Source organism: Medicago truncatula, chromosome 3, assembly GCF_003473485.1.
Source record: "Medicago truncatula cultivar Jemalong A17 chromosome 3, MtrunA17r5.0-ANR, whole genome shotgun sequence".
In the NCBI taxonomy this organism is placed as follows: Eukaryota; Viridiplantae; Streptophyta; class Magnoliopsida; order Fabales; family Fabaceae; genus Medicago; species Medicago truncatula.
In genome coordinates, this window is record NC_053044.1 from 48,342,076 (window position 1) to 48,367,329 (window position 25,254).

The 25,254-nt window shown below is 31.7% G+C and overlaps 2 protein-coding genes across 2 annotated transcripts; both read left to right on the forward strand.

Annotated features, from left to right (window-relative positions):
- The first annotated feature begins 315 nt into the window (after window positions 1–315).
- On the forward strand, window positions 316–5,530 carry LOC11431159 (respiratory burst oxidase homolog protein D). The gene is made up of 11 exons (XM_003602675.4): window positions 316–898; window positions 1,115–1,277; window positions 1,371–1,533; window positions 1,657–2,076; window positions 2,235–2,672; window positions 2,773–2,868; window positions 3,094–3,212; window positions 3,312–3,414; window positions 3,925–3,998; window positions 4,127–4,674; window positions 5,193–5,530. The coding sequence occupies exons 1-11, from the start codon at window positions 379–381 to the stop codon at window positions 5,300–5,302; spliced, it is 2,754 nt and encodes a 917-aa protein (XP_003602723.1). The 5' UTR covers window positions 316–378; the 3' UTR covers window positions 5,303–5,530.
- Window positions 5,531–15,797: 10,267 nt separating this feature from the next.
- Window positions 15,798–22,408, forward strand: LOC11430465 (respiratory burst oxidase homolog protein C). The gene is made up of 12 exons (XM_003602678.4): window positions 15,798–16,467; window positions 16,556–16,718; window positions 16,805–16,853; window positions 16,979–17,092; window positions 17,569–17,991; window positions 18,491–18,874; window positions 18,958–19,053; window positions 19,321–19,436; window positions 19,547–19,649; window positions 19,831–19,904; window positions 20,877–21,424; window positions 21,715–22,408. Exons 1-12 carry the CDS (start codon window positions 15,876–15,878, stop codon window positions 21,822–21,824), a joined length of 2,772 nt encoding a protein of 923 aa, XP_003602726.1. The 5' UTR covers window positions 15,798–15,875; the 3' UTR covers window positions 21,825–22,408.
- Window positions 22,409–25,254: the final 2,846 nt, after the last annotated feature.

Sequence of the window (25,254 nt, forward strand, 5' to 3'; positions counted from 1 at the left end):
AAGACCATTGATTTAAAAAGCAAATCAAATTAAAGAACAAAGTAGTTAAATTTGTTTTTGTCAAATAAATTAAGAGAAAATAGACGACCGGTAGTTAATTTGATGTATGAAAGTGATTTTCCAAACCTAGTTTTGGTCTTGGAATTCAAAGTGTGGTCTAACATCTAGAAATTGAGCTTCACTTCGTTCCAAAACAGCTGAGAGAATTCCCACAGTCCCATGTAGTTTCCTGGAATTTGATATCCTCTACGTTAACCCAAATGTAACATAAAAAAAGACCACAATAGTAACATGCAATTGCTTTTAAAAGACGAAGAGACAGAGGCATGGATGTCACAAAAACAAAAACAAGGACATTGTGTGTAAGAGAGACAGATAATGGGAATTGATGAAATTGAAGAAGTTCCTGTAGATATAGAACTTGTTGAAAGAGTACATCGCAATGGTTCACTTAACAGAAGAAGAACTGAGTCTAACTCTGACATAAATAAAGAAGGAGATCTTGTTGATGTAACACTAGATATTCAAGGTAAGAAGGTTGCTTTACACTTTACACCTGTTACCGGAAACAATAATTATGAAGAAGATGAGAAACTTGATTTGCTTGGCAAAGGAATGGAGAAGAAAAGGTCTTTTGGTGATTCGTTTGTGAGAACTGCTTCAAATCATCTGAGGAAAGTTTCTCAGGAGTTGACTCGTTTAACTTCTTTTTCAAAACAAGTTGGAGTTGAAAAAGTGAAGCATGCTAGGACTGATTCTGTAGCTTCTCATGCTCTCCGGGAATTCAGGTTTATCACTAAGAATGATGGTGATGCTGGATGGGAAACGGTTGAGAAAAAGTTTGATAAGCTTGCTGACAACGGGTTACTTCATCGTGACAACTTTGCCGAATGCATAGGTACTGCTTAATACATATCAATTTTCTAATCATTTCAATTAACTTATTTATTTCTATCTATTAACGTAATTCCTCAACAAAAAAAAACTATTAACATAAATACTTACTTCAAAAGAATGTTTGAGATAGTTTATGAAAAATGTTCATGCATAAGCACTTAATTCGGCTGTTTGTCTAAGTATGGACTTTCTCAGGATATTTTGGATTTTGATGTAGGAATGAAAAAGGAGTCTAAGGAATTTGGAGGCGAGCTTTTTAATGCTATTTCTAGGAGGAGGAATATTCATAGGCATTCAATCAATAAGGCACAATTGAAGGATTGTTGGAACCAAATTTGTGACCACGATTTCGAATCTAGGCTCAGAACATTCTTTGACATGTAATTATTTGCTATCTTTTTCTTCTTGTGGGTATATAAACAAACAAAACAGAGTATTCATTGAATGCACTGAAATATTAATTTGGAATGCAGGGTTGATAAGGATGCCGATGGCATGGTCAATGAGGAAGAAATTGAAGAGATTATTAGCCTTAGTGCCACTGCAAACGACCTCTTAAACATAAAGAATCAGGCCGGGGAATACGCTGCTTTGATCATGGAAGAACTGGGCCGTAATGGCGAAGAATCTATCAGGGTAATTATTACATATAAGATTAGGGCAGTTGTGTTTCATTAGGTGATCTATTTACTAATATAGTTTCTCATTTTAGCCACAATTCTATTTTTTTCCATTTGTTGATTATTGTTTGGAAGACAGGTAAACGACCTTGAGGAACTATTGTTGCATGTACCAACTCATCCTAAAAGAGGAGAAAGTAAGTACCTAAGCGAAATACTAAGCATAAAGCTAAAGGCTAATGAAAACAATCTTGTTAGGAAGTGGCATAGAAATACCAAGTACTTTTTGGAACACAATTGGAAGAGAATTTGGATATTAGCATTGTGGATTGGTGTTATGTGTGGTCTATTTGCCTACAAATTCATGCAGTATAGAAGAAAAGCTGCATATGAAGTGATGGGCCATTGTGTCTGTATGGCTAAAGGTGCAGCTGAGACACTCAAATTGAATATGGCCATTATCTTATTACCTGTTTGCCGAAACACCGTAACCTGGCTTAGGGACAAGACCAAGCTAGGCATTGCTGTTCCTTTTGATGACAACCTCCACTTTCACCAGGTAATTTTAACAGTTGGTTATACAAACATCAAATTGTGTGATAATGAGAATATTGATTACATCAAAGAGTACAAAAAACTTATATAGCCAATGCGAACCACTAAACTTTAACTAATGAAATTAATTTGTAAATAACTATTAAATCCTGTATTTTGCAGATAATAGCTGTTGCAATAGCAATTGGAGTTGGTATACATGCTATTTATCATCTTGCTTGTGACTTTCCTAGTCTTATTCACGCGAATAGTGAAAAGTACGAGCTCATGGAACCATTTTTTGGAAAGCAAGCAACAAGTTATTGGCATTTTGTGAAATCATGGGAAGGAGTAACAGGGATTATAATGGTTGTTTTAATGACAATTGCCTTCACGTTGGCTAGTCCTTGGTTAAGGAAAAGAAAGGTTGGAGAACCCAGAAAGGACAAAGAACCGAGAAAGGACGAAGAACCCAAAACACCCAATTGCCTCCAACCCCTCATTAATATAACTGGTTTCAATGCCTTTTGGTACTCTCATCATCTCTTTGTATTTGTCTATGCCCTTTTGATTGTGCATGGATTCAAACTTTACTTTACTAAGGAATGGTACAAGAAAACGGTTAGCACCTTCCTTCAATTAACCTTTTTTTTCCCTTTTAATCTAGTTTCTCAGCTAATTCTTGTACATTTTAAGGAACTTTATTGTATCTCTTTGGTAGACTTGGATGTATTTGGCTATTCCCATCATCATTTATGCATTGGAAAGACTGCATAGAGCACTCAAATCACGCATCAAGTCTGTTAGTATATCAAAGGTGAGTGTTGAATATTAGATTACTCATACACATAAATTACATCATATTATTAATTCATTAGACAAACAAAGGACTTAGTTTCTTGAATTTTGGAAGAAAAAAAAAATTGATGTTAGCTCTTACCTTTTGGCTAATATTTAAAAGTTACATGCATAAAAGGGAACAAAAAAAATACTCCTATCTCAAAATGCATGTCTGACCAGATTGTTTATGTCATATTTGAAGGTGGCTGTTTACCCTGCTGGAAATGTGTTAGCTCTTCATGTGTCAAAACCTGAGGGGTTTAGATACAAGAGCGGACAATACATGTTTGTAAATTGTGCTGCTGTCTCTCCATTTGAATGGTACTGTAAATTTGAAGAACCATGATTAGCTCTTAGGTTAAATATATTATAATCGAACCCCGAGCATTTTGTTAAATACTATTGTTTATGCTTTCACAGGCATCCATTTTCTATAACCTCCGCCCCAGGGGATGACTACCTCAGCGTTCACATCCAAGGTTCAGGTGACTGGACCAAGAGTCTCATAAAAGAATTCTCAAAGGTGTGTATCCAATTTAACTTTTGTTGGTTATGCAGCGTAACTTATGCCATTACAATTATATATATTTGGACATTTTAGGTAGGCCAAACTCACTACTACATGTATATCAGTCGCTTATATGTTTATTTGAACTTTTTAGAACAAAAATCTTGGACACACATTGCTATTACTACAATATTTATTTTATTCGCGTTCGGGTGCAAATGCAAATATCACAAGAAAAAAAAAAAAAAAAAAAAAAAAAACTATTAATTAGTTATTTGCAAATGAAAAATGCTATGTGTATTGAATTGATGCATGTGAATCTTTACAGAAGTGAAATTAGCCTGTTTTGATTGTATCTCAAATGTTGTTGACTCTGGTTTTAACAGCCATATCACCGCTTTGATTGGCCAATTTTTTTTCGGGAAGCCTTCCTGGACAATAATTCTTTTGCTGTATATAGCAAATACACATTCAATCCAAATTTCTATGCAAATAAACTCTAGGTTATTGATTTGCTTCTTTCAGAGATATCATCAAACGGCCCATGGGAATAATGGACTCCTAAGAGCTGAAAACGTGCCAGGAGATAGCAGCCCAAGGTAACATGCACATACTTACTCCGTATTTCTTTTCATAAGCACTTTGTAGTTTCCCCAAAAAGGGAGGAGGGAGTAACAAGTAACAAGTGATGTTTTATTATTGTATTATTATTACTATGCACTTGCAGTACTCGCCCTAAAGTTCGGATTGACGGTCCTTATGGAGCGCCTGCACAGGACTACAAGCAGTACGAGGTGGTTTTACTTGTTGGCCTGGGAATTGGGGCTACCCCAATGATAAGTATAATAAAGGACATTTTGAATAATTCCAAGGCCATAGAACAGGAGGAAGGGAGCACCATAGAAGAGGGAACAGGTGGCAAATCACCAAGATCATCACAACGCAAGAAAACCGGTTTAAATAACTTCAAAACTAGAAAGGCTTATTTTTATTGGGTGGCGGCGAAACAAGGTTTCTTTGATTGGTTTAAAGATGTAATGAATGAGGTGGTGGAAGAAGACCGTAGGAGAGTAATTGAGATCCACAGTCACTTGACTAGTGTATATGAAGACGGTGATGCTCAATCTGCTCTTATTGCTATGCTTCAATCACTAAACCATGCTAAAAATGGTGTGGATATCTTGACTGGAACACCCGTCAAGTCTCACTTTGCTAGACCAAAATGGTGCAGCGTCTACAAGCGCATTGCACTTAATCATCCACAAAAACGCATTGGTGAGTTCCTATATAATTCTTCGTGTTTCTTTGGTTTCACTTGTGTTACTGCAATTTTTTTAAAAACTTTTTTTAGTGCTTCAATAAAATTATTATTCACTGTAATTTGTGAAATTTCCCGTGATTTTAAACATAAACTTCAACTAACATCTTTTAACTTCAGTCAAAAATCTAACATCTCTGTATTTTATGTAGTAACTTAAAAATAGAAATCAAGTGGGATTGTATCACATAAATGGTTACTCTTCCAACTTTAAAAATAATTCTTTTTCTTCAAAAAAACTAGTCATTTAATTATTAATTTAACGGTTTGGGGTATCATCAATAGTATACTCAAATTTTTGGGTGTACCATAGAATTTGTCTTATCGATATCTATCTACATTGACATGGAGACACCTTCCTTGTACTAGTACCATTTTGATTATGAATTTTAAAGTTTTTTCTGTTGTTCAAAAAAGAAATGGTGCGGTTAATGTTTAGTCTGTGTCACTGAGGAGTCAAGTTTATGTGATGCAGGAGTGTTTTACTGTGGGAGACCTGATGCTATTCAAGAGCTTCGCGACTTAGCTTTTGATTTTTCTGGTAAGACAAGCACCAAATTTGATTTCCACAAGGAGAATTTCTAGACAGATGGACATTATTGTTGAAGACAAAAAGGAGCTTCGGGACATAATGGAAACAGTCTTCTTATGGACCATGTACAACAGTGTGACTAATCCTAATAGTTTAAGGTGTGTTTCAGAGAGCATATTAGGCATTTTATTATGAGTTTTTCTAACCTGTGCAACATTGCACAGCTTAAGAAGCAGTTAATGCACTTTTTTTTTTCTCTCTCTCTTATTAATCTTTTCACCTTTTCTGTGTCATATTAAAGAACTCCTTTCTTGAAACTAAATGATATTCAGATTTATTTTCTTCCAAAAAAAAAAAAAGGATTTGTGTTGAAATATACGAGATTCTTTCTCCAATTGAAAATTAAACTTTGATTAGAATGGTGGTTCAAGAACATAACACATCTTCCTGAAATGAGCTACAATTAAAAACAAAAGAACAGTTGCAGTTTCATGACATCCATGTACTAAACCCACCGCTAGCAATGAACATAACATTCCACCAATTCTACCCATTGAGCTTGCGACACCTACACTTGTTGTTCTATTCCCCGGATTCTGTTTAACATAATGGAAACAGTCATAAACCTCATCCTCGCCACGTCGACGAATGATCGAAATGAAAGTTCCAAACACGCGGCTGAAAACGTGGGAGAGTTTTCGGCGTCGGTTCCGAATTGGACTGTGATGCTGCGCTTTTTGGAAAAACCTTGTTTAACACCATATTAGATTGAATCACCACCAGCAACACAACAATAATTATTCCAATGGAAGTTTTATTTTTGATTGATTTTTTTTTTTAAGGAATTGAAAGAATCACAAAAGACTGATCTCCATCTTCTCGTTTTCATTCAATGCATTTCCTTATTCTTCTTCTGGGGAGTAAGTTAAAATATGTTTCTTCCTTAAAAAAAACGTTGAAATCTGTTTCTATGGTCCATTTAAGAAAGAAAGAAAAAAACTAATTGCTAATTAATATGACAGAGAAAAGACCATAAAAGTTAATGAGAGAGAGAATGGTGCATTGATTGCTGCTTAAGTTGTGTAATCACTAGTGCAGAAAACACTTTTTAAATCAGGTAAAAAAAAGACTTTTTTGTACCAAAAAAAAAAAAAGACTTTTTAAATTTGTTCTCCACCCGACTTATAGGTGGCCGATTTAATAAGTGTTTTGCTTTTAAGTCTATTTACTTGACCCGATTTAAAATCTGTTTATAAATCGGTTAAACCGATTTAAAATTATATTAATTAAATCGGATGGCCGCATTTAGAAAAGTTCAATAGATTTTTCTGATTTCAGGTTCATATTGACCCGATTTAAAATCATATAACTTAGATCAGTTCACCCGATTTAAAATCTAGATATTTAATAAAAAAAAAAAATCTTTGTTTCTCCAATATTGTACATAATAATAAATCAGAATGTTATACACAATCATTTAACACAAAATATCAACATAGAACTTTAATTTCATACCAACTTATAGATAAAACCATCCACAAAATCTAAACCTTGTCATGAATTCGCACTTACTACAGAAATTGATCTACACCTAACCTAGTCCAATGACTTCAAATAAATCCAAAAATCTATGCTATTACACAATGTTGGCACAACTTAATACTTTAACAGCTTGCAACTAAAACACATCTGAAAGAAATTCTATAATGATAAACCAAGATTGACTACAAGCACATTTTCCATAACTCCTTTGCCACCAAAAAAACTACAAGCAAGATGACTATATCAAATTCTCTGCATCAACAAAAACTTTAAATTAGTAAAGTCACATTCAACACAAACATGCAAGTAAGCAAGAGAAAAATCATTGGTTTAAAATAATTCATTAATACAAAATCATTCATTGATACAAAAACATTGACAGAATATAAACATCAACATTGTTCGACTCTTACCCTGGTACAACAATTACTTTACACCAAGTCAAGTTACTTTAAATGAACCCAAGGATCGATTCTATTACATGATTTTGGCACATCTTTATAAATCCAAATATTAAATTATTTCTCATTCAAAGAAGTGATGATCACTCAATATAAATCACAAGTAAAAATATTATTTGAAAAAATTACGTGCAAAAACAAAGTGTTCTCAAACAAAAAAGTAAGTGCAAAAACATAGTGTTCTCAAACAAAAATATAACACCTCATAATAGTCATCCATCCCAATACCTTCAACATTTATAGGATCCAAAACCCAAATAAAAAACAAGTTACCAAAAGTAGAAAATAACATGTACCTGTTGTCTTTCTTTCCTCTTCTCCCCTGCCCTCACTCGTAGATTCCAAAGATCCAAAAGTTTCATCATTGTAAGAGTCATTAGTTTTCTAAGTGATTGAGGTGCCTAGCAAGTACCAAAACTAAAAAAATTTAACTGACTCCAACGTAATAAAATTGTTTCTGATGTCTAAATTGTCCATAGCATCAACATATCAAATGAAAATCATACATGATTGAGATTTGAAAAATAAATAACTAACAAATAAGCGAGTCACTTCTAGAAGTCCGTCATACTTTAACAACATAAAAAATCAGTTGCACAGGTTAGAAAGACCCTTTTATTATATGAACTAGTATAGATACCCGTGCCAAGCACGGGCTAGAATTTCTACATATTTGAGGAAGATAATGTTGTGATGTATCAAATATAAGTTATAGTTTAACATTGAGTAGAAGATTGAAGGTTGAACAACATATAAGTGAAAAATTGATACACTTAGTGCCATAAAATATTGGGTGAAAATGTGGTATCGTTCTTATTTGTGTGGTTCCTCTCTATTCGATTCAATTTTGTGGGGAAAGCGGAAGTGATTCAAGGTGCTAGATCACAAATGCAAAGAGTCTCATACTTGAGGAAGAGATGTTAATGTATCAAGTGTAATAAAACTAAAAAAAATCAAAAACGCTATACACTAACGCAAGGTCTTCTTTTTGTTTTTTATTGTATTGGATTAAGATTTTAAAAGACTATTTTAATAAAAAAGGTCTTTAAGATTTTAAAAGACTGTGTGAGATTGTATTGATTCTGTGAGATTTTAAAAGACTTTTTATGTAAAAGACTTTATACACTCAAGGTTTTAAAGAATTTATCACACTGACTTTTAAGGATTTTAAAGGATTTTATGTGATTTTAAAATTTCAAAAGATTCAATGAATTTTAGGGGAAAAAGAACAAACTTACAAGCGTGAATGATAAAAATAATGAACACTCTAATAAATTCTAGCGTTTGAATAAAGAAAAATAAAATCAATAAAAAATTCTTTTACTATTGATTTTCAAATTTTAAGAATTTTATGGATTTTATAAGATTTTAAGGGACTAAAAAACACTCTAACACATTATTCTCAATACACATTTTTTATTTGTTAAAAATGTTATTCTTACAAAACTCAATTGTACATATTTAAAATTATGCCAGCACTTACAAATCTTTCAAAATAAAATATTGTGGCAGACATTACAAATCGGTCGAGTTTATACGAGTTTACCGAGTGTTAACTCAGTCAAATTCGTTAAGCCTTCTGATTTTACCAGAAACCGAGATTACCTCAGAATTAACACGATTTTTGTACCTAAGAACGTAAACTCGGTAATCTCGGAGAGTTAACACTCGATTTGCGGAACATTGATTACGACATACTCTCTATCATAATATTCTCAATACAATTTTTTATTTTTTTATGAGATAGAGAGAGGGGGGGATGAGTAGAGGTGTCAAATGGGCCGGCCCGGCCCAGCCCGGCTCAGGCCCGAGACGCCCGAATATAGAAATGGGCCAGCCCGCCCCGGCCCGTTTATGATTGGGCCTTGAATTCTATAGCCCGACCCGGCCCGGGTGGGCCAGCCCGGCCTGGCCCGTTCATGTTTTATTTTAAAAATTTATTCACTTTTTTTTTATGTATTTTCTTATGTATTAGTTACTCACCATTATTTTTTTGCTAAAATATGATTGGATGGACATAAAAATATAAATAATTTTTACATTAACATTGAATAATAATTAAACTCTAGATTATTCTTTCAATTAAATCAAAATAATAATTTATAAACTTTAAAATTTTAAAATTGTAAGCTAGATTCATCCATATTTATTAAGTTTATTTATTTAAATATTTTTTTGTTAATAAATTTTAAATTAATTGATAATTTTTTTAAAAAATATGTTGTTTTTTAACAAAAATAAAATGAAGTATGGGCTAATGGGCCGGCCCAAAGTCCGGTGGGCCAGCCCGGCCCGGCCCAACTTTTGTATGGCCCAAATGGGCTTGGGCCGAAAATTCCCGAGTGCATTTTTGGTTAGTTTTTTAGGCCCGGCCCAAAAATATGGGTCAATGGGCCGGCCCATGAGCCGGGCCCATTTTTGACAGCTCTAGGGATGAGAGATGAGAGAGATAGAGAAACGAAGAGAGAAAGGAGAGAATAGGGAAGGGGGAGGGGGGAGAGAGAGAGAGAGAGAAAGGAGAAGAAAGAGATAGTAACTTTTAAAAGAAAAACAATCTCAAGAAATCTCATCTTTTCATGAAAGACATTTTCTTGTTAAAATTACACTACAAAATCCCACAAAATTCATCAAAATCCAATTTATTAAACAATCCTTCGAAATTTGAATGATTTTGAATACCACAAGACTTTTTTTAAGTGATGAAAAGTCTTGATTGAATACCTCAAGACTTTTTTAAAATGACAAAGAGTCTTGATTGAATACCACAAGACTTTTTTTAAGTTGCAAAAAGTCTTGATTGAATACCACAAGACTTTTTCATAATTAAAAAGTCTTTTAAAATCTCATAGAATCCTAATCCAATATATCCCCCTTATACGCTCATCAATTAATTAACTTTTTCCACTCAAGTATCTATTTTTTTAATTATAAAATATTAGTTTTGTTGTTGTCTGTTTTAAATAAATCAAAGGAGCCATAAAAATATTTTTTTTTTGGTATATACAAAAGAAAATAGAAACATGAATAAAGATTCGGTCAAAAACAAATAATATTGATACAAACACAAAAAAACAATTAAATGAGAATATGAATAGAAAATAGCAACATAAGAAATCACAATAAAAAGTAACATACAAATAATAAATGTTAAACAAACAATAAAAAATAACAAATAAACAAATAAAAGAAAAGAGAATAGGTTTTTTTTTTTTACAAAAACAAAATGATATTCATTCATTCAAATCGAGATATTACATCATTCAACAACGCTAAAAACGTAAAGGATGAATCTGCGAACAAACTCACAACATCCAAATTAATAGCATATAACGACATAATGCCTACAAAAATATATGATGAAATTAAAGTGACCGGAATATTCGTTGCCTCCGGATCTGCAACGTTGACGCCCAAATATTTGATTGAACAATCGATCTTTCAATATGAATTAAATGAACACCGCACGAAGATAGGAAATCAAACAACGCGCACAAGACGACGAACAACAAATCACCACACTTAGATGATGAAATTACAAAGAAAAAAAACCTAGATCTATGTGAAAATCACTTGTTTAGATTGAAATAAAGAGAAAAAGATGAAGAGGGGTGATTTCAGGTCAAGAATTGACCCAAAACCACCCCTCAAAGAAGAAATTGTAGGAGAAAACCTAGAGAGAGAAAACTAGGCCGGTTTGTTGGAGAGGGAGAGATTCTATCAAGAGTTTCTTTTGGTATGAATAAAAGAGAATAGGGTTGAAAGCAATGATTTTTTATGGGAGGAAGATGTAGATGAAAATAATGAAAAGCAAATTGTCTCTATATATAGAAAAAAAAAATCATGTCATAATCAATTTTGATTAACTCATGAAAATAAATGAGTCATTGATCCATTTTGATTGGCTAAAAAAAGTAAATGATTCAATATCTATTTTGATTGGTTGATAGAAAAACATTAAATGAGCATGAAGATGCCACGTGTACTATAACTCATAGATGTAGGCTTTTGTAATTGTTTGAAAGAAGGAAAAAAATTATAATGTATGTTATAAAAATAGCAATAATGTGATTATTCTTATTGTTTGTAACTTGATCTTATAAACTTTACTGGATATTGAATTGCAGTACACTTTAAAGTTCTAAACTTATGCATAATTTGCTCTTAATCCATCTTCGAGCTTGTAAAATAATTTATACACAAACTCACACATACAATAAACACTTACTAAATAAGTGCTTAACTGAATCATCATGAAGGTGAAATTCAAGCGATTGAGTTGAAATAGCTGAGAGAGAAATTCATAATATATTTACCACCTCGTATTTATTTGTTAAAATTTTAAACCACAGCCCCTCCTCTCACTTTTAAATCTCCAACAACACTTTTTCAACAAAGCATGGTTAAATGCTTTAAGATTTTGTACCTCAAACCTTCTCATTCTTTTGGCAAACAAATAGTTTTCCACTCTAGCTCAGTGTAGTATGGAAAACTGGCATATTCTTTACAATTACAACTAATTTTCTTAATATCTATGAATTTTGTAAGTGGGAATTGTTGTTTTTGGATAATCTAAATTCTATTTACCCAAATTGTTAACTCATATCTTTACTCATCTTATATATTAAAGTTGTTAAGTCTCTTAGATAACTTTTTAGAGCGAAAAATTTGTTACAAATTTCATAATTTTCTGATTTTTATTTTTATTTTTATGGTTTAATTTTTTAGGGAGATATTTTGACTCAAAGAGTAAGTGTGTTAACTTACTCCAAATCATGACCTTTAATTTCAATATTGATTAATGACTTAGATTAATTGATAGGATAGATTTTAATTTCATTCTCTATTGGAATCAACATTCATGACTACAAAATAACAAAGCAATTAATGTCTTTTAATTCATTGATATATATTTTTTTTTTTAATATTTTCCCTTACTTTTTTTTCTGACGCTAAAAGAAATTAAAAAACTGTTTAACATCAAAACTTAAAAACTCTTTCATGACAAAGATGTTTATCAGCATCAAACTCACTTTTTACAATCCTGCTTTTTTTACATGTATGTTTTTCCTATGTATACAATTACTATTATGTATTTCATGCCTTTATTTTCTCTTACAAACACGCCAATCTTAATATATATTTATTGGTATGTTTCCCTTTTTTTCTTGGTGTTCAATATTTTTTTTTTTTAGCTTCTCCAAGAGTTTTCCCTTTTTCAATTTCCTTTTGCGTACGGAAAAAAATAGGAAAAGGACAAGAATAATAAAAATATGAATCAATTAAAAGACATTAATTGCTTTGTTTGTGGTAATGAGTATCGACTTCAATAGAGAATGAAATTAAAGACTATCATATCAATTAATCTAAATCATTAATCAATATTAAAATTGAAGGTCATAATTTGGAGTAAGTTATAACACACTTACTTTTAGAGTTAAAATATAATGTTGCAAATCATTGTTTAGTAGAGGGTTATAGTATTAGTGGCTTGTTTGATTTTTTTTTAATAAGTATTTATGATTCTATTACAATGTTATAAATCCAACGAGAAACTAAGTATTTTCTTCAATAATCTATTTGATATGAGAATGAAATCTTATCTTACCTTATATATTAAATTTCTAAGTCACTTAGAAAAGTATTTGGAGTCAAAAAAGATGATGCAAATTTCCTTCCTAATTGTTTTCCATTTTTAAAAAAATGATTTCATATCTTATCTTATCTTATATATTAAAGTTGTTAAGTCTCTTAGATAATTTTTGGAGCCAAAAAAATTGTTACAAATTTCATAATTTTCTGATTTTAATTCTTATTTTTATGGTTTTATCATCTATAATGTTGCAAATCAATGTTTAGTAAAGGGTTATAGTATTAGTAGCTATATTTGATTGTTTTTTTTTTTATTAAAATGTATTTATGGTTCCATTACAATGTTATAAATCCAACAAGAAATTAAGTATTTTCTTCAATAATCTATCTCATATGAAAATGAAAAGTCAAAATTATTTAAAATTTTGATTATTTGTCTTTCGCAAGCAATAACTCATAAACATAATAAAAATTATAACTTTTTTCATGACATATACATAATGCTCCATCACTTGCTACTACATTTATAAAAAAAATACAGACAAGTGTGTGTGCGCGCGTGTGTGGGTGTTTGTTATTTAATTTTTGGTTAATGAGTAATATATGTCAAAATTGGTTCAAAGATATAATGAATTAGTGTTTTTATTTTTTATATGATATTGTAATTTTATAAATATTAATCATTTAGATAATTAACTTTATGTGCATCGCAAGGGTCCGATACTTATTCATACAAACATTAAAAAGTTTGGTCCAAAACTCCAAACTGCAGCATCTAAGATAAATAGTCGTTTGAAGATGGTACTCAATATTGAAAAATTATCTTTGCAAAAAGTAAACGAATGATAATTATTTTGCAAACTTAATTGAATACTAATTCCTTTTCTTTCAGTACTTTGGAATAAAAAAGGATTGAATTAGAATAATTATCTTATCAACTAATGCATGATTGGGTGGTTAAGTAAGTGGTTTGGTTGGTATGGTGGCAAATAACCCCACCCCATTATCACGTTCGAATGTCAATCATGAAGGAGCAACTAAATTCTTCTTTTTGTTCAGTTGTTTTTCCCACATGCTTCTTTAGGGTCAGCAAAGTGCTCAACAAAAGTCAATGAAAAAATGCAAAAGAGAAAGACATTTCATTTAGAGAAATGATATTTGTACATTCATTTTATGATAACTTTTGTATAATCTTCTCTCTCATACTCACATTATCTTTATATTCTCTCTCTTCCTTTTTTTTTTCTCTCTCTCTATTGTTTTTGACCAATAAGAAGAGAGAAAATGTAAGTTGTCACAAAAATTGTCACTAAAAGATTGTTCAAATATCATTACTCTTTCATTTAACACGTGAGATCGTATAATATCAATCACTTCTCTTAACTTGTGCCGGATATTCAGTCATTACTCCTATTTTGTTTCACCAACAATTTTGAGAGGATGAAGTATTATCTCTCAATAAATGAGTTTTATTAAAATCTAATGATGGACTAAGCTAATCTCTTTTGCATATCATCGAAAAAAAAGTTTTTCTATTGTTTTCTTCTATTTTTTAGTCAAAGCAAATCAATCGAGAGTGTGAGAAAAGCAAAGTCAATTGAGATGGAGTATCTGACTGTGTGAAAGTTCTCTTAAATCTAACAATCACGGCATAGTTATACATACAACAATGCAAGAAAAAAGAGCACAACGTTTCGAGTATGGTTTCTCTCCAACAAAAAAAAAAAGCATGGTTTGGTTCACATGTGATGGTGATTTTAGTTTGACTATAGAGAGTTTAAAGACCTTAATTATAGTTGATAAAAATAAAATTTACTCCCTTCATTCTTTTTTAACTTTTAGTTCTATTTTGAAAAATTTGTTCGTATTTATTTATATACTATCGTGAAATATGAGATGGATTCAAAAATCAACGTTGACATGGACATGTCAAACACCACAAAAAATGATTTTCTCATTGATCTTCTTCAATAAATTACATCTCCTCTCCAACCACCTGCATACTTTTTTTTTTAGGTCCATGAAAACATATTCTCAGTTTATTATGCATGTTTACCATGAAGATAAATGTTAAGGACACTCTATCCAACACTCACTTTTTAATTGGCTTAAATCATGGTGGGTCTCATACTTTAGAAATATGTTCCACTTAAATTGGTGTGTCATATATTGATTTTATCCAATAAAAAAATAAGTGTTAAAGAGAGTGTCCTTATCCTTCCTCTTACCGTGAATTTGATTAATGTGGTGATATTATAGTCAACAAGAAGTACTTCTCTTTCATTGAACGAGATCACTTCAAATGTTGCTTGTCCTTTTTTTTCTTTTAATTTCGTTAGACGATGTATATTAAAATTGAGTTTGACATAACCCAATTTTATAAAATGGCAATGAATATTAAAAATTCACATTTGATGCATTTGCGCTGCTTAGTCTTTTATCCCAAGAAAAAACACAAAACTTAAAATTGTGTTATTTAAACACACATATTTTGACAAGATATCCCACGATGAGTGTGAATGTCGGAGCTGGAAAGAAAGAAATAGAATTGAAAGAGAGGAAAAATAATATAAAATTAAAAAAAAAATCATATAAATATAGAGCATTGATATATGCATCACATATGTCAAAGGTTACATCATAGTAATGGAAAGGATGAACTTGATATACTTTATTTAATTAAAGTACCAAATTGACAAAAAGAAATTATAAAACCAGCTTGCAACTCAAAAAGTTTGGTTAAGCTAGGAAAAGTAATTTGCCCCCTAAAAAATTGAGATATATTTATTATTCTAAAAGTTTTTCTTCAAAAGAAAAAAAAAAAATTTGTCCCAAAGTTATCATGGAACAAATATCATTTTTATACAAATATGATCATCTTTCTTCAATCAATCAATTAATTAAAATATAATATAAAAAAAAACACCTTATAATATAATGCGGCTACTTTGAAGTTTGAAGAGAGAGAGAAGCCTCTGAAGAAAAAGAAAAAGAAAAAGAAAAGCACATTGTGTGTAACGTAGATAGATAGATAATGGGAACTGACGAAGTTGAAGGAGAAATCCACAATCATCGTGACTCTGATACAGAACTCATTGCTCTTCACAATGGTTCCTTCAGTGGACCTTTGAACAAAAGGGTAGGAAGAAGAAGTGCAAAGTTAAACGTTTCAAATTCAACTTCTGCCATAGATCTTAACCATCAAGAACAAGATGAAGAAAAAGCAGAGCAAGATTACGTTGAAGTTACTATGGATATTCAAGGTGACTCTGTTGCTTTACACAGTGTTAAAACTGTTCCTGGAAACAATGGTGAAGATGAGAAACTTGTTTTGCTTGGTAAAGGAATGGAGAAGAAAAGATCTTTTGGTGCTTCTTTTGTTAGAACTGCTTCGATTCGTATGAAACATGTTTCTCAGGAGTTGAAGAAATTAACTTCTTTTTCGAAACAAGTTGGACCTCAGAAAGTTTATGATAGGACTAAGTCTGCAGCTTCTCATGCTCTTAGAGGACTCAAGTTTATCAATAATAAGACTGATGTTGGATGGTTTGAGGTTGAAAAGCAGTTTGATATTCTTTCAACTCATGATGCTTTTCTTCATCGCTCTCTCTTTGCCAAATGCATAGGTCAGTATCGTGTGTTCGGTGTTTGTGTGTCTGTGTTGTTTTCGATGTGTTTATTGAATTACCCTTGTTTTTTGGATTTTTTATGTAGGGATGAACAAGGAGTCTGAGGCATTTGCAGGTGAGCTATTTGATGCTATGTCTAGGAGGAGGAATATTCATGGAGATTCAATTAATAAGCCACAATTGAAGGATTTCTGGGACCAGATATCTGACAATAGTTTTGATTCTAGGCTCAGAACATTCTTTGACATGTAAGTTTTTGCCTTTTCTTTCTTATGAATATTTAAACAAAAAAGGTTATGCATTAAATGCTCAAGTGTACTAACTTGGAATGTAGGGTTGATAAAGATGCGGATGGCAGAATCACCGAGGATGAAATTAAAGAGGTATGGAATCATAAATTTTACTTTTTAGTTTCATCAATTGATAAAACTAATTTTTTCCAGTATGTAATTTTGTCACCAACAAAATTGGATTATTCTCGATGTTTAATTATGTTTTCACTTTTCAGATTATTTGCCTTAGTGCCACTACAAACAAACTCTCAAACATACAGAAGCAGGCAGAGGAATATGCTGCTTTGATCATGGAAGAACTAGACCCTGATGATACTGGATTTATCATGGTAATTATTACTTATAAGATCATCTTATACACTACTGACTTGATCTTCGTATTCATATTTTTCACTTGGTTGCTAGTGGTACTTAAGCTGTTATTTGGTCGCTCTGTGCAGATTTTCGAAAGGATCTTGGCATGTATTATTTATTATTCCTTATATAAAGCTTTATTTCCTTCAATTAGAGCATCTTTAAATGACATGTAAAAATGTTTTGTCTCACATTATAATTTTATTCCTCATTTCTCTATTGATTCAACCTCAATATTTGTAGTGAACTCTTGATGATCTCAAACATTAAAGTTCTGTTGCTAATATATTGTTGACTGTCTACTGCTCTCATTTTTTAATAAATTTAATTGTTTTTCATTTACCTAATCTCTGTATCAATTGTTTATCCCTAGTCTCTATCTCATACTGATGTTGCTTCTCATTTTAGCCGTAATTTTTTGGCCATTTGGTGGTTATTGTTTTGAATGCAGGTAAATGACCTAGAGATACTCTTGTTGCATGGACCAACTCATTCTACACGAGGAGATAGTAAGTACCTGAGCCAAATGCTAAGCATAAAGCTTAAGGGTACATATGAATACAATCCTGTTCGGAAGAGGTATAGAGATGCCATTTACTTTCTGCAGGACAATTGGCAAAGAACTTGGATATTGGTACTATGGATTGGTGTTATGTGTGGTCTATTTGCCTACAAATTCATGCAGTACAGAAGAAAAGATGCTTATGAAGTAATGGGTCATTGTGTGTGCATGGCTAAAGGTGCAGCTGAGACACTCAAATTGAACATGGCTATTATCTTGTTACCTGTTTGTCGAAACACCATCACATGGCTTAGGAACAAGACCAAACTAGGCATTGCTGTTCCTTTTGATGATAACCTCAACTTCCACAAGGTAAGTTTTACAGACCGTTCTTCATTTGTGAGCGACAAGATTAGAAAACTAATCTAAAAAAAAATTATAGTGGCAACTGGTGCATGGTTATCACTATCTTACGATACATGCGAGCCAAATCTCGATTCGATACTAAATTGAACCTAATCGATACGAATCTTAGTACGTATCTATTTGGACATGAATCTCATATTGCATCCCAATTCTTTCTAATGAATTACTACCTAAACTTAGTGCAGCCAACCACTTTTTCTGTCAGTTTTTAATAAGCAAACACTTTTCTTTTCTCATTTGATATATAACCTGAATCTTGAATTATTTTGAGGTATATGATATATCTGCTTACAATTTTGTTATTTCACTTATTTTTTTACTTAAAAATGGTGTATTTTTATCGGCAATGTATCTTAGGATTCAATTCTTGATTTGGAAAAATATCTCCTGACTCAAGATTTGAATCCCGATTTGATATCCATGAAATGATGAGTGTCTGTTGCAGGTGATTGCTGTGGCAGTAGCAACTGGAGTTGGTATACATGCTATTTATCATCTTACTTGCGACTTTCCTCGCCTTCTTCATGCAAATAGTGAAAAGTACAAGCTCATGGAACCATTTTTTGGAAAGCAACCAACAAGTTATTGGCATTTTGTGAAATCATGGGAAGGAGTAACGGGGATTGTAATGGTTGTTTTAATGACAATAGCCTTCACACTGGCTAGTCCTTGGTTCAGGAAAGGAAGGGTTAAGCTACCTAAACCCCTCAATAGTCTAACTGGTTTCAATGCCTTTTGGTACTCTCATCATCTCTTTGTATTTGTCTATGCCCTTTTGGTTGTGCATGGAATCAAACTTTACTTGACTCGGGAATGGCACAAAAAAACGGTTAGCACCTTCCTTGAATTATCCTTTTTATCCAGTTTCTCAGCTAATTCTTGTATATTCTAAGGATTGTATGTGTTTTGTAGACTTGGATGTATTTGGTTATTCCCATCATCATTTATGCATTGGAACGACTGACTAGAGCACTCAGATCAAGCATCAAGCCTGTAAGAATATTAAAGGTGAGTGTTGAATATTGAATCAGTGTCACTACTTGAAGAAACATATGAAGGTTTTAAAATTTTGTTCTCCAAATTCATTCATAGATATAAATTTCAGCATATTATTCACATATGCTTTCAATTGACAGATCAAGGATTGTTTATCTGGAACTTTGAAAAGATTGTTGTTCCATTAACTAATATTTTTTGGCTAATATTCAAAAAATAGAGATACATTAGAAAAAATAATATGCATGTCTGACCAAATTTTGTGTGTCCTATTTGAAGGTGGCTGTTTATCCTGGAAATGTGTTGGCTCTTCATATGTCAAAGCCTCAGGGGTTTAGATACAAGAGTGGACAATACATGTTTGTAAATTGTGCTGCTGTCTCTCCATTTGAATGGTACTACGAATTTGAAGAAACATAATTAGTAGTCTTTGCATGCTATATGAATTGTTGCATCTAAATATACCTTCTTAAAATGTTAAACGTTGTTATATATGGTTTCACAGGCATCCGTTTTCCATAACCTCTTCCCCAGGAGATGACTACCTTAGTGTTCACATCAGAACATTAGGTGACTGGACCAGAAGTCTCAGAGTCAAATTCTCAGAGGTGTGAATTCAGGTTAACTTTTGTTGGGTAATAATGCTATTATAACTTAATTATTTTGACAACTTACATAGCAAAACTCACTGATTACTACATTTATCTCTATTTGGATGCATTCCAATTTTCTTAGCAATTTGTGGTTTCTCTTTTGACTATATTGCTTTGGTTTGGTTCTATATTTCAGAGTTGCCTTCCACCGACCCATGGGAAGAGTGGACTTCTAAGAGCTGAATGCATGCAAGGGGATAGCAGCCCAAGGTAACACACATACTATCTTTACTCCTAAATATAAGCTTTTAAAAAAAATATGTTTGAGTTGAGAAGGTAAAATCCATTGTGCTGATAAATATCAACAAAAAACTAATTGTCAATTGGTAGTAGCCGACATTTGCATGTAAATGGATGAGTTGTGTTGGTTGATAATGCATTTCATATAATTTACATAATTTAGGGTGGTTCTATTTTAACTAAAATACTTTTAAATATTTGTTATTTTCTCACAAAATTTGACTAGAAAGTTACTAGAACATTTTTTAAGGTTTTTAAACAAATTATTTAATCATTATGAAACTCTTTTTAAATCCAAAAACTTAATTATTTCAATTGGATTTGGATTTGGTTATACAGTGTGTATAATTAGTATTTACTTTACATAGATGTACTCTTTTTTTAAGAAATGATTACCAAAATAGATGATTGATAATAAATTAAAATCAGATAATTATGCATTCATTAAATTAAGTTGTTATGTTGCTTGTTAAATATTAATATGCCGTTCCTCTTAGACTTTGAAATTTATTCACAAAAAAACATAGACTATTTGTCTTATGTAGCTTGGGTGTGAATAAATGATAGTCTGCCGACCGATATAACCAATGCATGCAGCAATAGCACCGTGTCCAATTTGCTTACGATTTTATTATCCTTGTGGCCAAATGGAATTGGCTGTTGATTTGAAGTTTACACTACGATGATTATTATTGTCAAAATAAATAGACTAGGTGAAAATGGACACTTGTGTTGAAAATTCTTGTTCTCAGCTAAAGTAGGTAATCAACCCAGCCCAACATTTTAATTAGTGTTAGAAAATGTTAAATAAATATATAAAATATAAGGCTAAAGCAAGTGAATTTTTATGACATTTAGTGACAAACTAATGATGCATAATCATTTATAATATATGGTTTATTGCTTAGTGACCAGTAAATAATGCATTATTGTACTATGCAGTACTCTCCCTAAAGTTTTGATCGATGGTCCTTATGGAGCGCCTGCACAAGACTACAAGCAATATGATGTAGTTTTACTTGTAGGCCTAGGAATTGGGGCTACCCCAATGATAAGTATACTAAAGGACATTGTGAATAATTTCAAGGCTATGGAAGAAGATGAAGGGACCACTATAGAGGAGGGAACAAGTAGTAAATCACCGAGACCATCACAACACAAGAGAACCGGTTTGAATAGCTTTAAAACTAAGAGGGCTTATTTTTACTGGGTTACTAGAGAACAGGGTTCATTTGATTGGTTTAAAGGAGTAATGAATGAGGTGGCTGAAGATGATCATAGGGGAGTAATTGAGCTACACAATTATTGTACTAGTGTTTATGAAGAGGGTGATGCTCGCTCTGCTCTTATTGCTATGCTCCAATCACTTAATCATGCTAAAAATGGTGTGGATATCGTCTCTGGAACACGCGTCAAGTCTCACTTTGCTAAACCTAATTGGCGTAGTGTCTACAAGCGCATTGCACTTAATCATCCACAAACACGCGTTGGTGAGTTCTCATTCTTCAACTAACATTAAGAGTATCATCTATACGCTACCGCAGAGAAATTATCATGTGTGCGTGCGTGAGATAACTAAAGATACTATAAAGAAATTCCAACAATGAATAATTTTTTTACCAAAACAATGAATACTTCTTAAAATTGCTTAGAGGAGACATATGATTATCCTTTTAAAAGTTGAATGCTTATCAATTTCAATACTGGCATGGAGAAAGAAATAATTGGTGTGGTTAATTTAATGCTAGCATCACTGAGGAGTGTGATTTATGTAATGCAGGGGTGTTTTACTGTGGGCCACCTGCACTTACTAAAGAGCTTCGTCAATTAGGTTCGGACTTTTCTCACAACACAACCACCAAATATGATTTCCACAAGGAGAATTTCTAGTACTTATGGTGGACATTAATTATTGAAGAGAAAAAACAACGTGGAAACAAGATGGTCGACCACTTTTGTCCCACTACTACTACTATATGAATATGATATGAAGAGTGGCCCATGTGTCCTTGATAAATATAAATTTGTATTGTAAGAAGATCAATGAAAGTTGGTATATGCTAAGTTGTGTTGACCATGGCCACCAAATTGGGATGGGAAGGTTGGATTGGATTGAATCACGACGCAGTGAAACACCTTCACTGTGTCGAGGCAACGAAGTATGAAGATCAAAGAGAGAGAGAGAGGGGGACGGAAATTCTAGTATGTAAAGAAAAAAGGAAAATAATAATGTTTGGGGGTTTGTCCAATTAAATAAATACCTAGTAAGTTTATGTTTGCGAATATTAATAGTTGTTCCTCCTAATAGTTTAAGCCTTTCGGGGGGCATTTAGAAGAGTATATTAGACATCTTTTATGATATAATAATAATTACTTATGTAAGTGTTGTTTTTTTGGTTAATACTTGTGTAAGTATTTGAAAGAATGGTTTATAACAATAATTTATAGAAAATAGCAAAAATGTGATTAATCGTTATGTTTGTACACTTTGTAGTAGCTTATCTTCTAAGCTCTTCTAGATATTATAAGCTGATAATTATCAACTTATGCAGAGTTCGCTATCTTCTTCAGTTGTAAAATAATCTGTACATAAATAAGTGCTTCATTGAATTGCCTCTATTGAGTACCTACCTACCTTATCTAGTTGAGGTGAAGTAACCCGTATAGCTTGACAGCCTACGAAATCTGTATCGATATAGAGTGGGTGAAATTTCTAAAGATCTTTTATGATGCAACTATTTTACTATTCGTTTTGATTCGTCGGAATCATTCAATTTTTGCGTTCTTGATGAGTCCTTCCTTCCAACCGGTTAGGGCGTCAAGCCTTGCCAGAGGAGTATGTAGTAAAAGCGCAATTGGAGTGTACGTATTGCTTTCATAGGAATCTTCCATTGAAAGTAGTCTTATTCAATACATGATTCACATTAGTCGTTCGAACCTCAGTTTGCTGGTTTGGAGTGTTGCACTTCCTTTAATTGACTCAACTTTTGTTAGTAGAGTATGCTAAACTTTACTATTGACCCTAATGACCACACATACTCAAACAAAACGCACCCAAAAGGGGAAAATATGGTGACTCGGATTTTATCCGGGATTTCATATAAAATATTTTCACAATCAAATCATTATGCTGCAACAAGGATATTTCATTTTTTTGTGTAAACTATGTATTTTCTGCACGCAACCGTAAAGATTAATTTCTTGAATCAGATAGGATTGTAATGGATGACAAAACTCTTTCTTAAAAAATTTAAGCAAAATTACATTTTTAGTCCCTTAACTTAATTTCAGGTAATAGTTTGGTCATTTATCTTTTTTTTCATTTCAATTTGGTCCTTTTTGTCCATTTTCATATACATTTTCAAGCTTCAAATCTAATATTCTTATGCAAACATAGACAAGGATCATAGATTTGAAGACCGAAGGACCATAAGAAAATAAAATCATGAATTTTAAACTTCAAAATTCATATGAAAATGGACAAAAAGGACCAAATTGAAATGAAAAAAAGATAAAGGACCAAATTGTTGCCTGAAATTAAGTTAAGGGACTAAAAATGTAATTTTACCAAAAATTTAACATCAATATATTTTCAAGGTCGAATTTGAATCTAAAACCTCTTATTGTGCTGAAAAGGTTTTTCATCTTCTCATATAAGGGTTATAGGTTAACATTTCAACTTTATAAATAGTATAATATTTTTAAATTTAAAATAAATCACTCACCTAATTTTTTTTTTAAAACCGGGACATTCTACATTCTAGCACTAACCATAATCTGACGAAAAGAAAAGTCTTAAATGATATGAGTACATCTTATTTTATTTGTTTGATAATGGATGTGACTACATATTTTCACAGAATTAACAGATAATAAAAATGAAAAGTAAAAATAATCTTATTATTTTCTTAGTTTTTTTTCCTTTCTCTAACCAAGACATTTTTTTTCATTAATTGAGATATAAAACTTTTGTGAAAAAGTTAAAAGAGAAATATAAATTTTAGAAGAAAATTTAAATACAATTCCTTAGTGCTTTTCTTATGGTTCTTAACTAAATTTACAATGATTTTCTCAAATTTATAATTTTCTCAAAGTTTATTATATCCAAAAAATATGTATTTTTAGTTAAGAACTATAAAAAAACATATAAGAAATTGTACCTAAGTTTTCTCCTAAATTTTATTTCTTCTTTGTTGTGAATATGTGACGATATCATAATCATCATTGATTGTGCAATTTCAAAATCAAGTATGATTAGAACGAAGGTGCTCTTTAGTGGACTCTATGTTTTTTTCAAGGAATTAGTGGACTCTATGTTGAAATTTTAACAATAAGCACTAATATTTTAAATTTTGGTACTGTTAGAATCACTAAGTAATTCTTAAATTTAGTATGCAAACTGCTACTCTCTCTTTTATTTAGTCCGGAAACTACATAAACATGATAAATAGTTTCTAAACTAATTTATTTTCCGTATACGAAGTATTAAGTAACACATGAAACATAATTCGGATGAAGATATTCATTCAAATAATATTGACATTGTCGGTTGAATCAACCCTTACAAATATTTCTAAATTAATTTTGTTTAAATAAATAAATAGTTTATCAATCACTTTCAAAATAGGAGAAAAGTGATTGTTTAGATGCCAAATTGCAATAGAATTATTTCCTTTGATTTCTGTTACATGAATAAATTACGTATATTTATGAACTGTTTACGTCCTATATTTGTTGTAAGAGATTCTATTTTGAGTGAATGACACAGAAATAGAATTTAAGAGTTACATACATGTCTTATTGTATAAAAAAAAAAAAAAACGAGTTACATTGTCTTATCTTGTAAAAAAAGAAAAGAGTTACGTGTCTTATGCACTTTTTTTTGTTCGAAAATCTTATGCACTTATTAAAATAAAAATGTTAGAGTGAGGCCGCAGTTTGTTTGTTTGGCCATTGTTCCTCTCAGACTGTAGTTTGTTTCGGTCATTGGCCTTCTTTACAGATATACGATTTTAGTAGGGATCCTTGGCTTGGCCATTGTTCCTCTTAGGCTCTAATAGGTTAAATTATATTTTGATCACTTAGGTAATTTTATGTTTTATTTGGTTTTTAAGTTTTTTTTTTATCCTTTAAATAATAAATGTTAGACAATTTAGTCTCTTAAGTAGTTTGTCAACATCACGATTGAAATTGTAAAATCCTATCATTTTGTGATGTTGCGATCCCTCTTTGATCCAAATCGACAACCGAATCAAAAAACAAGCAAAAGTGCAATAAGATCGCACCAAAATCGCATGGAATCATAAAAACAGTGCAAAAT

Coding starts and splice junctions, on each gene's coding strand:
- LOC11430465 (XM_003602678.4), top strand. CDS start 15,876: ATGGGAACTGACGAAGTTGAAGGAGAAATCCACAATCATCGTGACTCT. Junction 17,093..17,568: donor ATGATACTGGATTTATCATG/GTAATTATTACT, acceptor TTTTGAATGCAG/GTAAATGACCTAGAGATACT. Junction 19,650..19,830: donor TCAGAGTCAAATTCTCAGAG/GTGTGAATTCAG, acceptor TCTATATTTCAG/AGTTGCCTTCCACCGACCCA.
- LOC11431159 (XM_003602675.4), top strand. CDS start 379: ATGGGAATTGATGAAATTGAAGAAGTTCCTGTAGATATAGAACTTGTT. Junction 2,673..2,772: donor AGGAATGGTACAAGAAAACG/GTTAGCACCTTC, acceptor TCTCTTTGGTAG/ACTTGGATGTATTTGGCTAT. Junction 2,869..3,093: donor AGTCTGTTAGTATATCAAAG/GTGAGTGTTGAA, acceptor TCATATTTGAAG/GTGGCTGTTTACCCTGCTGG.